General features: G+C 46.1%; 1 protein-coding gene across 1 annotated transcript in view; it reads left to right on the top strand.

Annotated features, from left to right (window-relative positions):
- Positions 1-13951, top strand: part of LOC115144920 (ubiquitin-conjugating enzyme E2 R2-like) — a 36252-nt gene that overhangs the window by 7737 nt on the left and 14564 nt on the right. The window contains exon 2 of the mRNA XM_029686062.2: positions 10832-10918. Coding sequence (XP_029541922.1) covers positions 10832-10918 — 87 coding nt within the window. The remainder of the gene's footprint in view (positions 1-10831; positions 10919-13951) is intronic.

The following is a 13951-nucleotide window of genomic DNA, read 5'->3' as shown; positions in this document are numbered from 1 at the left end:
GAGGTAGTGTTTCCAAATGACAAATTTGTGATACATTCTGCTGATCTATTTCAGCTCAGCTAAAGATCCCAGTTATTCAGAGACCTGTTTAGGCTTCCAGTCTTTTCTGAGCGGCGCAGTAGGTTAACCCGGCACTGTGTTAGCTAGGAACATTTGCATTGTGGGTGCTATGTACAAGCATTGTTGGCCCAGGAATGCACAGCTTGGCTGTGAAATGCACAACAGGCTTGTGACTCATTGTTCCTTCTAACAAACCACTCCAACAAACCAGTTTCCCTGTTCTAAGACCCTCCCTATCTACACAGGTTGGACAAACCCTCTGTTACGTGCCGCTTTTACATATTTATTGAAAAGAGTCAGTCAAACAATGACGTATGCCTATTCAATACCGGAGCAAAACATTTACATCAGGGTGAAACTCCTCTGAATGTGTCACCAGACCAAACAAAATATTGATGGTACACTATATATACAAAAGTATGTGGACACCCCTTCAAATGAGTGGATTCGTCTATTTCAGCCACACCCGTTGCTGACAGGTGTTTAAAATCGAGCACACCGACATGCAATCTCCATAGACAAACATTGACGTAGAATGACCTTACAGAAGAGCTCAATCACTGTCAATGTGGTACTGTCATAGGATGCCACCATTCCAACAAGGCAGTTCATCAAATGTATTCCGTGTTAGAGCTGCCCCGGTTAACTGTAAGTGCTGTTATTATGAAGTGGAAACATCTAGGGGCAACAACAGCTCAGCCGTGAAGTGGTAGGCCACACAAGCTCACCGAACAGGACCGCAGAGTGCTGTAGGGTGTACAAATCATCTGTTCTAGGTTGCAACACTCACTACCAAGTTCCGAACTGCCTCTGGAAGCAACGTCAGCACAATAACTGTTTGTCAGGAGCATCATAAAGTGGGTTTCCATGGCGGAGCAGCCGCACACAATCCTAAGATCACCATGCGTAATGCCAAGCGTCGGCTGGAGTGGGGTAAAGCTCACCACCATTGGACTCTTTCTTTCTTTACCATCTGGCAATCTGACAGACAAATCTGGGTTTGGCGGATGCCAGGAGAACCCTACCTGCCCGAATGCATAGTGCCGTCTCTAAAGTTTGGTGGAGGAGTAATGGTCTGGGGCTGTTTTTCATGGTTTGGGCTAGGGCCCTTAGTTCCAGTGAAGGGAAATCTTAACGCTGCTTCATACAATGATATTGTAGACAATTCTGTGCTTCTAAATTTGGGGCAACAGTTTGGGGAAGGCCCTTTCCTGTTCAGAATGACGATGCCCCTGTGCACAAAGCCAGGTCCATACAGAAATGCTTTGTCAACATCGGTGTGAAAGAGCTTGACTGCCTGCAAAGAGCCCTGACCTCAACTCCATTGAACACCTTTGGGAAGAATTGGAACGCCGACTGCAAGCCAGGCCTAATCGTCCAACATCAGTGCCCGACCTCACTAATGCTCTAGTGGCTGAAGGAAGCAAGTCCCTGCAGCAATATTCCAACGTCTAGTGGAAAGCCTTCCCAGAAAAGTGGAAGCTGTTATAGCAGCAAAGGGGGGACAAACTCCATATTAATGCCCATGATTTGTTCGAGATGTTCGACGAGCAGGTGTCCACATACTTCTGGTCATATAGTGTAGGTCTGAAAACAACACTAAAATAGAACACAATAAGGACTAAAGTGGAAGTAACCTAAACTGCTTTTCCAAATACTCAATGCACTTGACATTTGTATGGAGGGAACTCATCTCATTCATTGCCAATGTGTACATATTCAGCCAAGTTCTGCATTCATTTAAATATTTGCCCATTGCCAACACTCTTTGCTGGATCACACACTCACACACAACTACCCTATTCTCACTAGCTGTGTCCTCAGCAGTGCTAGGGCCTGAGAGGCTGCCTTTCCTGGTCAGCTCGGTCAGCCCAGGGTCTGAATCCTAATGCTGAGTGACACTGGCAGCAACACTGCATTCCCGCCCGGGTTGACCCTGTCCCTGGGACATGGGCCGAGGACCCAAGTCACCTGCCCAGAGAATTGATTCTGTCAGGGCCAGAGGGTAGAATCACTGCTGCCTGGGCTGGTAGCACTGACTTTCCCTCAAGCTCAGGGGAGATCTGCTCTGTCCATCAAGACCCAGTCTGTTCCTGCCCTCTCTCATGTTCGCTCTCTTCATCTTGGGGACTGCATTGTCTTCCCATTCCCTTCATTAACACACCAGCAATCCTATTAGCTTAGCTGTCCCTGGCAACCTTCCACTGTGCCAGCCAGCCCTTTACGCTTATCGTCAACAACACATCTCCCAAGCAGTTCCCTCAAGCAGAGTAGGCCAAAGACGGCCCTCTTGTTTTTCTTTCGACAACAGAGCCTTCAGCTTTAAGATGTTCATATTGTTTTGCTTGAGTTTAAAGGCTGTCATGACGAGGAATAGCTTTTGCTCCCCTACTTCCTTTTAAGTGATGTCATAGAGTTTCTAAACCCAGAGATGCAACATCGCAAGACTTCCAGGAACGCTCTCGAAGCAGACCAGGCCAGAGTTTGTGGTTCGAGGAGGCAGTGAGGGAAGTGAAAAGTTATTCCTTAGGTTGTGCTTTTAGATGAAGAAAATGTAAAACTAAGATTCGAGCTTATGTCTTAAGTATTTGAGCATGTTATTACTCCAACGTCGTGAACGTGACGAATGGACACATTTTTTATCAAAACTACTTTATAGCAAAGGAACGCCTTTGATTTGACGGCCTGCACATGCGCAATTCAGCGTGAGATGACCGTTCGACACGATTACGTGTTTCAGCGCATGAGCTTAGCTAGCCAACGTCACCTACAACCGTGATCAGGGATTTCTATTGGAGTAGCAGTTTCTGATCATCTTCATACTGTACTGTCTTTTGGTGACATACATACTTCCTCAACCACAAGGTCATATTCTATTTCAACTATGAGATTTCTGCCACGAATGGTGTATTTCAAAATGTACATTTTTGCACAATTAAAAACCACTTGGTTATGTCCGTGAACCGCAAGCTAGAGAGCACAGTAATTGCCTTCAATGTAATGTGTGGCCGCTGCATTGACAGTCAGTTGACAGACACTCATTCAACACCAGGCTGTGGCAGTCTGGTGGCCTTAGGCTGGTCAGAGATGGAGGAGGCGGCCTGCGCAGGGCTGGGCTGTCCTGCCTTGGCCGATGGAGTCATGTTTCCCCCCCTAGCTGCCTGGCTCGCACACAGAAATGAGAGCTGGGAGAAGGGGATAGAGAGAGAGAGAGAGGCAGTGCCATTCCTGGCCCTGCTCGAGCTGGTGCCCCTGGGGGACCTGTGAAGAGCGAGCCTGCCATTAGAAAAGGGGGCCCATGCAGAGGTAGTCCTACAGTACTCCTTCCAACAGTCAGCCTAATTATGATCGTGTGCTTACATGTTCCAAGCCTGGGGGTGATATCCTACTAAGAGAACAGAGCTCCATTGATAGGCAGCCTGTTCCAGCTTTTGTTTATTTCAGAAATAGGCAAAAGTTTCGGCTAGTTTAGCATATCTCCAGATATTCCTTGACTGGATCAGGTTGAATGCAAAGCACTTGCACATCCAATGTTTTCCCTACATGGATAAATTGCTCATGTAGCCTACTTCCATGGGAAATAGGCCCACCAGTAATGCTTTGTGTCAGAAAGTTTTAAATAATGATTGGTGTTTTGGTCCACAGCTAATTCAGTCCTCATGTCCCAGGGAACCTTATACTAGAGCCATTACAGTTGTGTACAGCATTGCTGCATTGTCTTTTTACAGTACATAGGGGTCTGGGTTTTGACAGGCCCTCTCGTCATCGTGTCAAGTTGGTTGGTAGCTTGTAATTAGGCTAATTGCATTTGTGAAGTGGGCCGCCGTTCAGTCTTGACAGTAGTTCTGGTGTCGCGTGTACTAGTGACTGTATTTCTCCTCCCCCACACTAAAAGGGTTCTGTTAAATGAGGCAGGACCCTGGTGTGTCTGGGTAGGATCATCTAAAGCACCTCTATCACATTCTAGTCTACAAAGACGTGTGGGGTGCACCACTGTTCTCAAGGGCATGTTCCTCTTTTCATTCATACTCTGTAGAGCAGCCAGGAGAGGGGTAATAAGAGTGAGACAATCTGAGAGCGAGGGACAGCAAGCTTGGGGACTGGTAGAATGGTGTCGGCAGACGGGGAAGGTGGTGCGTTGAGAGAAGAACAGAATGATTAGTTCTGTGAGGGTTTATGCTGCTTTAGCTGACCTGGTTTACTTTTCCCTGATTCCAGCCTACCTTCACAGGGTGTGTTCTCTCTGACTGGCTTCGCCACACGTGTTTTTAGGTCACCATCCAAGAAAGATGGGTCTAGGTAGGTTACAAGGTAGATGCTGAGCCTTGCAGTTCTGCTCTAGATCCTGTTCTTCCTGTGCCAGCCTCTCTTCCTCCTCCTCCTGTCTGCCTGGCTGACTGAAGCAGCAACACATCCTCCCAGTTCTGTACCTGTTACTAGGTGATACATAAAAGCAGCTGCCGCTTGTTTCCACAGGGCTCTCAGGAGAGCCTGACTTCAGAGAAACATGGAGCTGAGCAGCCAGGGGAGGAGAGGCTTGGTGGGATGCCGCCAGGGGAGGAGAGGCTTGGTGGGGTGCAGCCAGGGGAGGAGAGGCTTGGTGGGATGCAGCCAGGGGAGGAGAGGCTTGGTGGGATGCAGCCAGGGGAGGAGAGGCTTGGTGGGATGCAGCCAGGGGAGGAGAGGCTTGGTGGGATGCAGCCAGGGAGGAGAGGCTTGGTGGGATGCAGCCAGGGGGAGGAGAGGCTTGGTGGGATGCAGCCAGGGGAGGAGGCTTGGTGGGATGCAGCCAGGGGAGGAGAGGCTTGGTGGGATGCAGCCAGGGGAGGAGAGGCTTGGTGGGATGCAGCCAGGGGAGGAGAGGCTTGGTGGGATGCAGCCAGGGAGGAGAGGCTTGGTGGGATGGGAGGAGAGGCTTGGTGGGATGCAGCCAGGGGAGGAGAGGCTTGGTGGGATGCAGCCAGGGGAGGAGAGGCTTGGTGGGATGCAGCCAGGGGAGGAGAGGCTTGGTGGGATGCAGCCAGGGGAGGAGAGGCTTGGTGGGATGCAGCCAGGGGAGGAGAGGCTTGGTGGGATGCAGCCAGGGGAGGAGAGGCTTGGTGGGGTGCAGCCAGGGGAGGAGAGGCTTGGTGGGGTGCAGCCAGGGGAGGAGAGGCTTGGTGGGGTGCAGCCAGGGGAGGAGAGGCTTGGTGGGGTGCAGCCAGGGGAGGCTTGGTGGGGTGCAGAGGCTTGGTGGGGTGCAGCCAGGGGAGGAGAGGCTTGGTGGGGTGCAGCCAGGGGAGGAGAGGCTTGGTGGTGCAGCCAGGGGAGGAGAGGGGTGCAGCCAGGAGCGGAGAGGCTTGGTGGGGTGCAGCCAGGGGAGGAGAGGCTTGGTGGGGTGCAGCCAGGGGAGGAGAGGCTTGGTGGGGTGCAGCCAGGGGAGGAGAGGCTTGGTGGGGTGTGCAATGAGAAGCTAAGTTCAGGGGTGTGTATGTTGCATGTACTTACTATGTGATTAGAGACAGCCAAGCCTCACGGGCATGGAGGGGATATTTGAGTGCGTTTGTGTAGAGTTCAGAATTTGGTAGATAAATGGAGCAATTATCCCTATTCTGAACCTCTCTTGTTTGTCTCCTCCTTGGGATGTACTTGATGAGGTAGGCAGGGTGCAGCAGAAAAAATGAGCAAGGCTAGCTTTTTAAGCCCAGTCACACTACACTGTTTTCCCTCTCTCCTCTCATCCCTCTGGGCTTGGTGTCAGTTTTGCAGACAGGTCAGGGTTTTCTCTGCTGCCATGGAAAGTTTCCCTCCCCCCGTCTCTGCCTGTGAGTGCAGCCTGCCTGTCATGGGCATTGTGAGTGTCAGTGCTCTCTATGGAGGATAGACCCTACTTTCTGTTTTCTGTTTCCCTTATCTCCCTTTCGATTACCCATTTCAGACCGAAGATGTAGTAGCATATACAGTCGGGCAAAAAAGTATTTAGTCAGCCACCAATTGTGCAAGTTCTCCCACTTAAAAAGATGAGAGGCCTGTAATTTTCATCATAGGTACACTTCAACTATGACAGAAAAATTAGAAACAAAATCCAGAAAATCACATTGTAGGATTTTTAATGAATTTATTTGCAAATTATGGTGGAAAATAAGTATTTGGTCAATAACAAAAGTTTCTCAATACTTTGTTAGATACCCTTTTGTTGGCAATGACAGAGGTTGCCAAGAAGTTGGTATAAAAAGCATGCATGATAAATTACAGGGATTTTTGACCAAGAGTCCCGCCTGGATCAGCCATTTTCTATATTTTAATTAACTCATGCAAATAAATAAAACCCTGGGTTATGTCTAGTGTGGGTTGCATCTAGTGTGTTGTGATGGCATCGTATGCTGTTTTATAACGTGTGTCTTTGTTCCATTCCTATGATCAGGCAGAAAGTAGGCTATGTTGGGCAGAGTATGAGTGTGTTCTATTGAGATCCATGTCGTGGCTCTATGTGGACAGGGAAAGTGTGAAAGGCCCTCTATAAGCCGCGTGGTGAAATGTTATACCATTACCATCTTACAGGGACTCCTCTTCCTGCTTTAAGCCACTTGCTTTTATATATTGCACTCAGAGCTCACATTACGGGGCTTATATGTCCCTCTGTTTCCACTGGCCTCAGCACCCTCACTGAGTGCTATGCTAGCTGGAGCTAGGCTGGTATGTAAGCTGCACGGCTGTTGTCCCTGTGTTGTGTTGCCCGGCTCTGTCTGTATGTGGAGTGTTTACGTGAAGCCCAGTCATTCTGGACCCGAGCCAATTTGGAGGCATTGCCCCAGACTTTTACAAGCTAACAGGATTCTATTAGGCCTGTGTCAGGCTTTCCACTCTGGGCTTGATGTTGTATGGGCCTGGTAGATATGGCAACATCCCCCTGTTCAATTTGCTAGTCACTAAGGGCTCGTACAATGCAATCAGCAGTAGGCCACAAGTAATGGTCTAATGTCGGCGAAGGCTTGTGTGGAGTTTGTGCACAACCCCCACCCCTTACATGTTCTGCCCCTCCCTCTCGAAAAATAAGTTATTATCTCGAGACTAACCTGGTTGACCCCAATTAGTCCACTGATCGACTGCTGTTGGTCGATGATTGTTTTAGTCGTGCAGATATATATGCGCCACTCTGTGAACTTATCCATTGCGGAGGTCTAGACTAAAAGCCAATGTATGCTTGATTCTACAATGTGGTCTGAGGCTTCATATGGAGGGTGTATCAATTGCAGAGGCCAAATCGTGCTCTGTACCACATCACCATCACTTTCTTGACAACAGCTTTGAACTGCTCCACGAAGTGCAAGACGTATGAATGCCCTGACTTCTGAGGCCATATCACTGTAAATGCCGCATGGCCAATGCAGATGTCGGATTGACCATGATCCCAGATGCACAATACACTTCTCTCTCAAGAATGCGCTCTCTCCTGCCAATTTGTGCACATTCATTGTTTCATAACTTCGTTGTGGGAGTTGTTTGCGTTTGATTGTTTAGTGTAGATCAATTCCCCATTACATATTTCACCAGTGGACACAGAGTGGACACATTGTTTGAGGAGTGCACAACCTATGTTACATTTGTGAGAAACAAGTTTTGGTTTATTTAATTCCATCCATTCTGTCAATTTAGTCATTGACAGGAGCACTGCAAACAAAAGACAATGTTGAGTAAAGATGTGCACACATAGAAGTGGTCCTACCTGGCCTGCTCGCAAATGTAGGCATATAAATGTGCCCATTTGGGGATCTGATTTCTGATTGGCTTAACACACCACCACTCAGTCATGTTTTCTTCACCTCAAACAGCAAGCAAACAAAATCTATAGTTCCTCAATGTATTAGAAAAATCTTTCGAGCTCTCTCCCTTTCGACAACCACTCTGAGTGAAAGGGGAAAAATGTAATGCTCTGGTCCAGTGGAAACGTCATAAAATAGGCTGCTTGACTTAGGAAATAGGTTCTGGTACTGTTTATATTTAGGTGCAGGAGCACCACAATACTTATTTAATGTAAAAAATATATATTAAAAAATAAATAAATGTATACCCCATTTTCTCCCCAATTTTGTGGTATCCAATTGTCTCATCGCTGCAACTCCCGTATGGACTCGGGAGAGGCGAAGGTTGAGAGCCGTGATTCCTCCGAAACACAACCCAACCAAGCCACACTGCTTCTTCACACAATGCCCACTTAACCTGGATGCCAGCCACACCAATGTGTCGGAGGAAACACTGTGCACCTGGTGACCGTGTCAGCATGCACTTCGCTCGGCCTGCTATTGGAATTGCCAGTGCACCATGGGACAAGGACATCCCTGCCGGCCAAACCCTCCCATAATCCGGACAACGTGCCTTAAACCACTGCGCCACTCGGGAGGCCCTCGCCACAATACTTTTGAGCTAATATTCTATAAGTGGAACAGGAGCTCAAGCAGTAGAACATTTGAAGTGCCGGGATTTAGGCCCAGAATATTTTATACAATGTTGAAAGTTTACTAGTGCAAGCTTTGGGCAGAACCCAGTTAAATAGTTGATACAATGTTTCAAGTTCGTTTTACCTGCAGGCTGCAATGTTTTTATTTGTTTCCTTTATGGAGGCTCTTTTCACATAGTTGGCAATAGCAACAGAAGTTACTTTATAGGTTTATCATTTTTATTTAGATTTGGATAGAATTTTGATTAACATGTGGTTAACATGACAATGATTTTGAGATAAGACATTGTAAATTTAAAATAATCTGTTTCACATGCCATGCAGATCGGTAGAAATGATAAGATACATTTTCATTCCACATGAATGCTGACTCCATGTGTTATTACAAGCAACTTCAGGAGAGTGATGGCAGAATCTGAAAGCCAGAAGGAGTGGGAGGAGTTGGGCCAGGTTTTTTTCTTCTGGTTATCTGGATCTCTGGCGTATACTTGAGGCATCAAACCGTAAGGTTAAAGCATCAGACAAGCTCAATGCATATAGTTGATTTTATTAAAGCACATGGGGTGTCTATTGAAAAATACATGCTTAAAAATGTTTAGCAATCAATTGGTTGAAAGAACAGACTTTCGGTCGACCAAGATTTTTGGGGGGGTGGGAACAGCCCTAGTGAGAGGAAACAACCCCCCTCCTCCCAGCCCGCAATTCGGGGCGTTCCTGATTATGGGCATACCCCCCCTCCCTCAAGCATCCCATTGGTTCTTTCATGAACACCGCCCCCTCAAGCATCTCATTGGTTCCTGCATGAATGCACAGTTTGTTCGCGACACTTTGTGCTAATTAGCTTGCTAGCTACCACATGGTATCACTCCTGGTGTCGCTCTGAACGGAGTACTTCTTAGGACTAGCTGACTCATAGTGTCCTTCGCTCCCGTCTGCCGAACACCTGCCCTCGCCGTCGTTAAACAGAACTGCGGGAAAACAATGCGACAGGTGGGGGGTGAAGGATACTACCGGTATGTACTAGCCACCTCTTCTTCTGTGGGGTTTATTGGTGGTTGGTCTCCAACTTTATGGTGCATTACTGCCATCTACTGTACTGGTGTGCCCCTGCCTCCCGCCTATGTACTGGAGTCATAGCTTATAAATGTACAAATAGATGTATAAAGAGGTGTTTGAATGCCCCGAATTGCAGGCTGCATTTGGACCCTTCTCCTCAGATTGCGTCTCTGACTCTGTCACATTAAGATGAGGGTTGGTGACGATTTCAAAAACTGTTCTGGGAATGGGACAGCTAAATCGGGGCTGAAGTCATGTAGTGTACACCCGGATTAGTCGTTTTTATTTTCCTTAAAATGATCATGAGTATTGCATTGTAGGCTACATCATTGAAATTTGTGGGGGGGGGGGGGGGGTTCTATTCTGTTTTCTCACTGAAAAGTGTTTCTTGTTCTCTTAGCCTTCGTCGGTTTATTTCATTTTTTTAAAGCTCCATCTTTTTTTCCTGAATGTTTCAGCACCGGGGACTCTGGATGTGGCTGCGTTATTGATGACATATTAGTCAGGCTTTTTGATTAGAACATATGGATTGTTTTTGTAGGCTACCTATTTCATTTATGGATCAAGCCTTAGCAGTCATTCTGATCTCGTTCCCAATGATCAGTGCTTTAGTTTATTATGTTTCTTTCCAGCAGTTCTGAATTTCCGATGCACCCGACTAAGTTTTTCTGTGCCATAGCCTTTTGATTTGAACATTTTTGAAAAAGTTTGTGTACTAGGCTATTGGATTTCATTTAAATATGTTAGAGCACTTTGGTTTCACTAATAAATATGTTGAAATGGAACCAAATTACCCGTTTCTGATAGATGGGCTATATGGTCTATTACTGTATAGGTTGAATGTGATAGTCGACCTATAACCAGCCTGAGTAGGCCTGTAACTCATTCCTATTCTATTCAGAGTAGAGAAATGTTATCAAATTGGAAATGAGCTATTATCAGGCTGGTTAATGCAATGCATGTCTGTTGAATTTGGAAAGATCCACTTGCACTTGGCCCCGCCCCACCTACTCAGGCCAATCCTATACATTTCAAAACTGAGCACATGTTGGTGCTCATCGGTCGTTTTGAATGGAAATTACCCATAGCCTCGACTCCAATGTCTATGGCATGACAATGATAGAGGAGTTGACTAAAGCATACTGATCTGGTACCAAGCTAAGACGGGCCTAAATAAAGTAGTTATGACTAGATATTTGACCAGAGTTATACTCTTACACCTTATTCAGCTGGCCTCTGCCTCTTGCATCACTAATTAGTGTGCTCTTCTTCTCTCAGGCTCAGATCAAGTTCCCCATTGACTATCCCTACTCTCCTCCGGCCTTCCGCTTCCTCACCAAGATGTGGCACCCCAACATCTACGAGGTAAGAGACTCACCCTATCTGTCATTACACAATCATCTCTTTCTTTGGCTTTTCCCCTACATAATCTACATAATAGTGCAACGTCCTTTTGTCTCTGAATAGCTTTAACTTGTTATCTTCTATTATTAATACTTTGACTCTGTTGCTATCATATACTTTAACAGTGGCCTAGTGTATGTATAGATGAGGGGTGTCAAACAATTTAGACCTAGACAACCAGGTGAGGGAAGTTCCTAACTAATCAGTGACTTCATTGATCAATAAAAATTGCCTGGCTGGGCTGATGAGACAGTAGATTGTGCAGTCCAATGGAACAGAGTAAATTGGCATCTTAACCTCACAGATTTAGCCGGTGGTAACTTGTGGAATAGACATCGGCTGGAATGTGGTTTTAACCAATCAGCATTCAGAATCAGACACACCAGTTGTGTAATGTATAACAATCACACTTAATAGACTTTTTAAGGAGGGTTTATAGCAAGAAAAACAACGGTACATATGGTTTGTGTTGGTTTTTTGAAATCCATATTATTTAATTGACAAAACACCTATCTTCAACACAAATTATATGCTTCAGAAATAAAAGGATAACAAAATAACCCCCACAAATACTATAATTTAAATGCGTAATTTTAGCAAACACACCCAAATATTCAATAACCATCGCAATGACCCAATAACCTTGTTTTGGTTAATCTCAAGTTCAGATGGGAAATGACAAATGACAACACAGCTCTTAGCTCCCTCTGTAGATGCCTACTGGACAACTTTTATTTGTTTTGCTTTTAAATCTTAAAAACATTTTTTTTTATCCTATTAACACTTTGTTCTAGCTAGCTATTTGTGTAGGTAGCTATCAAGTAAACGCAATGAATAATAAAAGCCTATTGAGTTTCGCCCAACCAGGAAATGATTCATTTATAAGTCTGTTCTTCATTTCCCCTTTTTGATCCCCTTTAGATAATTCAGTTCAGTTAAGTCTTTAAATAATATTTCTCCCCCAGAAAGCAAAAAGATAGCCAGCAGTGGATGATCACAAAAACAATGAGGGGGAAAAAGGACGGATCTCCCCGGAGTTTAGAAGTCATGTCCACTCATTAAACTTTCTCTGTGATCCATTTAGTTCATCCCAAACAAGGAAATAATCACATTTCAGGAACACATTCCCAGTGCCAAACGATACATCCCAACAAAGGAAGGCACGGACTGTGTTTTGCAGGCTTCAGTTCTCGTCTTGCAATTTGTAACTGGTGCCTAATGCGGTTTATCCGGTGTCTTCATCTCCCAGGTACGCTATGGAAAAACCCACCTCCCCTCTGTTCCTCAATTCCTCATTCATACATTTTTAGGCTGCCCTTCTTAAAGCAGTAGTGCTCTTTTTAGGCCACAATCTCTATCATCCATACAGAATGGAATTATTTTAAGAATCATTGCCGGACCGGAAATGGACGAAATAGTTAGATGAAAAGTGGACGTGCCTTTACCCAGACCAAATATCCCGACAGGAAGTGTGCATGTTTCTTGCAGGTGTTATAGTATTTGGTTTGTCTGGCCAGGCAAATGCCCACTCTCCGTTTGACTTCTTTTGCCATTGCCTGCTGTCTCTGAGGTTGTAAGGCGGCTGGTGCGGAGATGGAGCTGTTGAGGTCATCCTCTCCAGAGGCCCTTGGAGATTCCTCTCCATGGAAAGCTCAGCAGGGATCTTTCTGGTTGTTTCATGTTTTGCTATGTTGATGGTTTAACGGAACTCAGAAATCCATTTAGGCCAGTTCTGGTGATTATCTTTTATAAAAGAGGCAATCAGTCTTGATGGTACAATTGTCTCTCTCTGTAAGATTGGCTTGTGGACGGTAACTTGTGGTGAACTTGTGTGTCACCCCCCCATGACTTACAAATATCCTCCATAACCGTTCCTGTGAATTGGGGTCCACAATCAGATATGAGATACTGAGGGACTCCTAAGTGGGTGACGGTGTGTATTGTTGGCAAACTGTACAGGCCTTCACATGTTCCCATACGTCCTGGCAACATCCATCCAAGATGGCAGGCAAGTGGAAGGCCATAAAACTAATCCAGATAAAGGGAGTCAAGGCCTTTTGGTTACCACAAGTTGATATTTATTGACTTCTCCTTTTAACAGGGATCCTCCTGTACAGGATTCCTCTGAGTACTTCAAATCCAAACCGACCTGGATTGCTTCACTGGAAGCTTCTTTGTTCTTCCTAAGGTCACTAACCTCTTGGTCCTGAGCTTGAGTTTCAGCAATCTCAGCAATAGAGGTGGGAAGAATGCAGAGGCTTTGAGTGGTAGTGTCTGCACCGTATGCTACTTGGCTTGCTGCTGGAGCCACTGCTCTGGACAGAGCATCAGGAACAATGTTCTGATGCCCATTCCGGTAATTCACTCTGAACTGGAATTCCTGAAGGCGCAACATCCAGCGTGTGAGCCTGGAAGACATTTTGGGGCTGTTGAACACCCATGTAAGTGCAGAGTGATCATTAAATACATCCAACTCAACCCCCTCAAGATAATGCCTCCCCTTTTCGATTGCCCACACCACTGTGAGGCACTCCTTTTCTGATGTTGAGAAGTTGCGTTCAGCTACTTTAATTCTGTGAGGCATATGCAATGACTCTTTCTCCACCTTCCGTCAGTTGAGTGAGGACCACACAGAATCTACATCACTGGCATCTGTTTGGACTTGGAATGTCTGCGATAGGTCTGGCAGAGCCAACACTGGTGCATTAACAAGAGCCTGCTCCAAATGCTCAAAACTGTTCTGGCACTCATTCAATCCATTTCCAGACCACTTCCTTTCCCTTAAGCCGATTCAGAGGGGATGCTACATCTGCAAAGTGGGGAATGAATTTGAAGTACCAGGCTTACCAGCTCAAGAAACCTGTGTTGACTTTTGAGGTCCTGTAGAACCGGATAGTCCGTCATCACTGTCATTTTGGCCGGATCTGTCTCAACACCTCTCACAATGTGACTCAAGAACTTCAGCTGGTCTTTGAATACCTTAGCGTCATGAAG

Source organism: Oncorhynchus nerka, linkage group LG17, assembly GCF_034236695.1.
Source record: "Oncorhynchus nerka isolate Pitt River linkage group LG17, Oner_Uvic_2.0, whole genome shotgun sequence".
Lineage (NCBI taxonomy): Eukaryota > Metazoa > Chordata > Actinopteri > Salmoniformes > Salmonidae > Oncorhynchus > Oncorhynchus nerka.
This window is presented reverse-complemented; position numbering and strand designations above follow the sequence as displayed.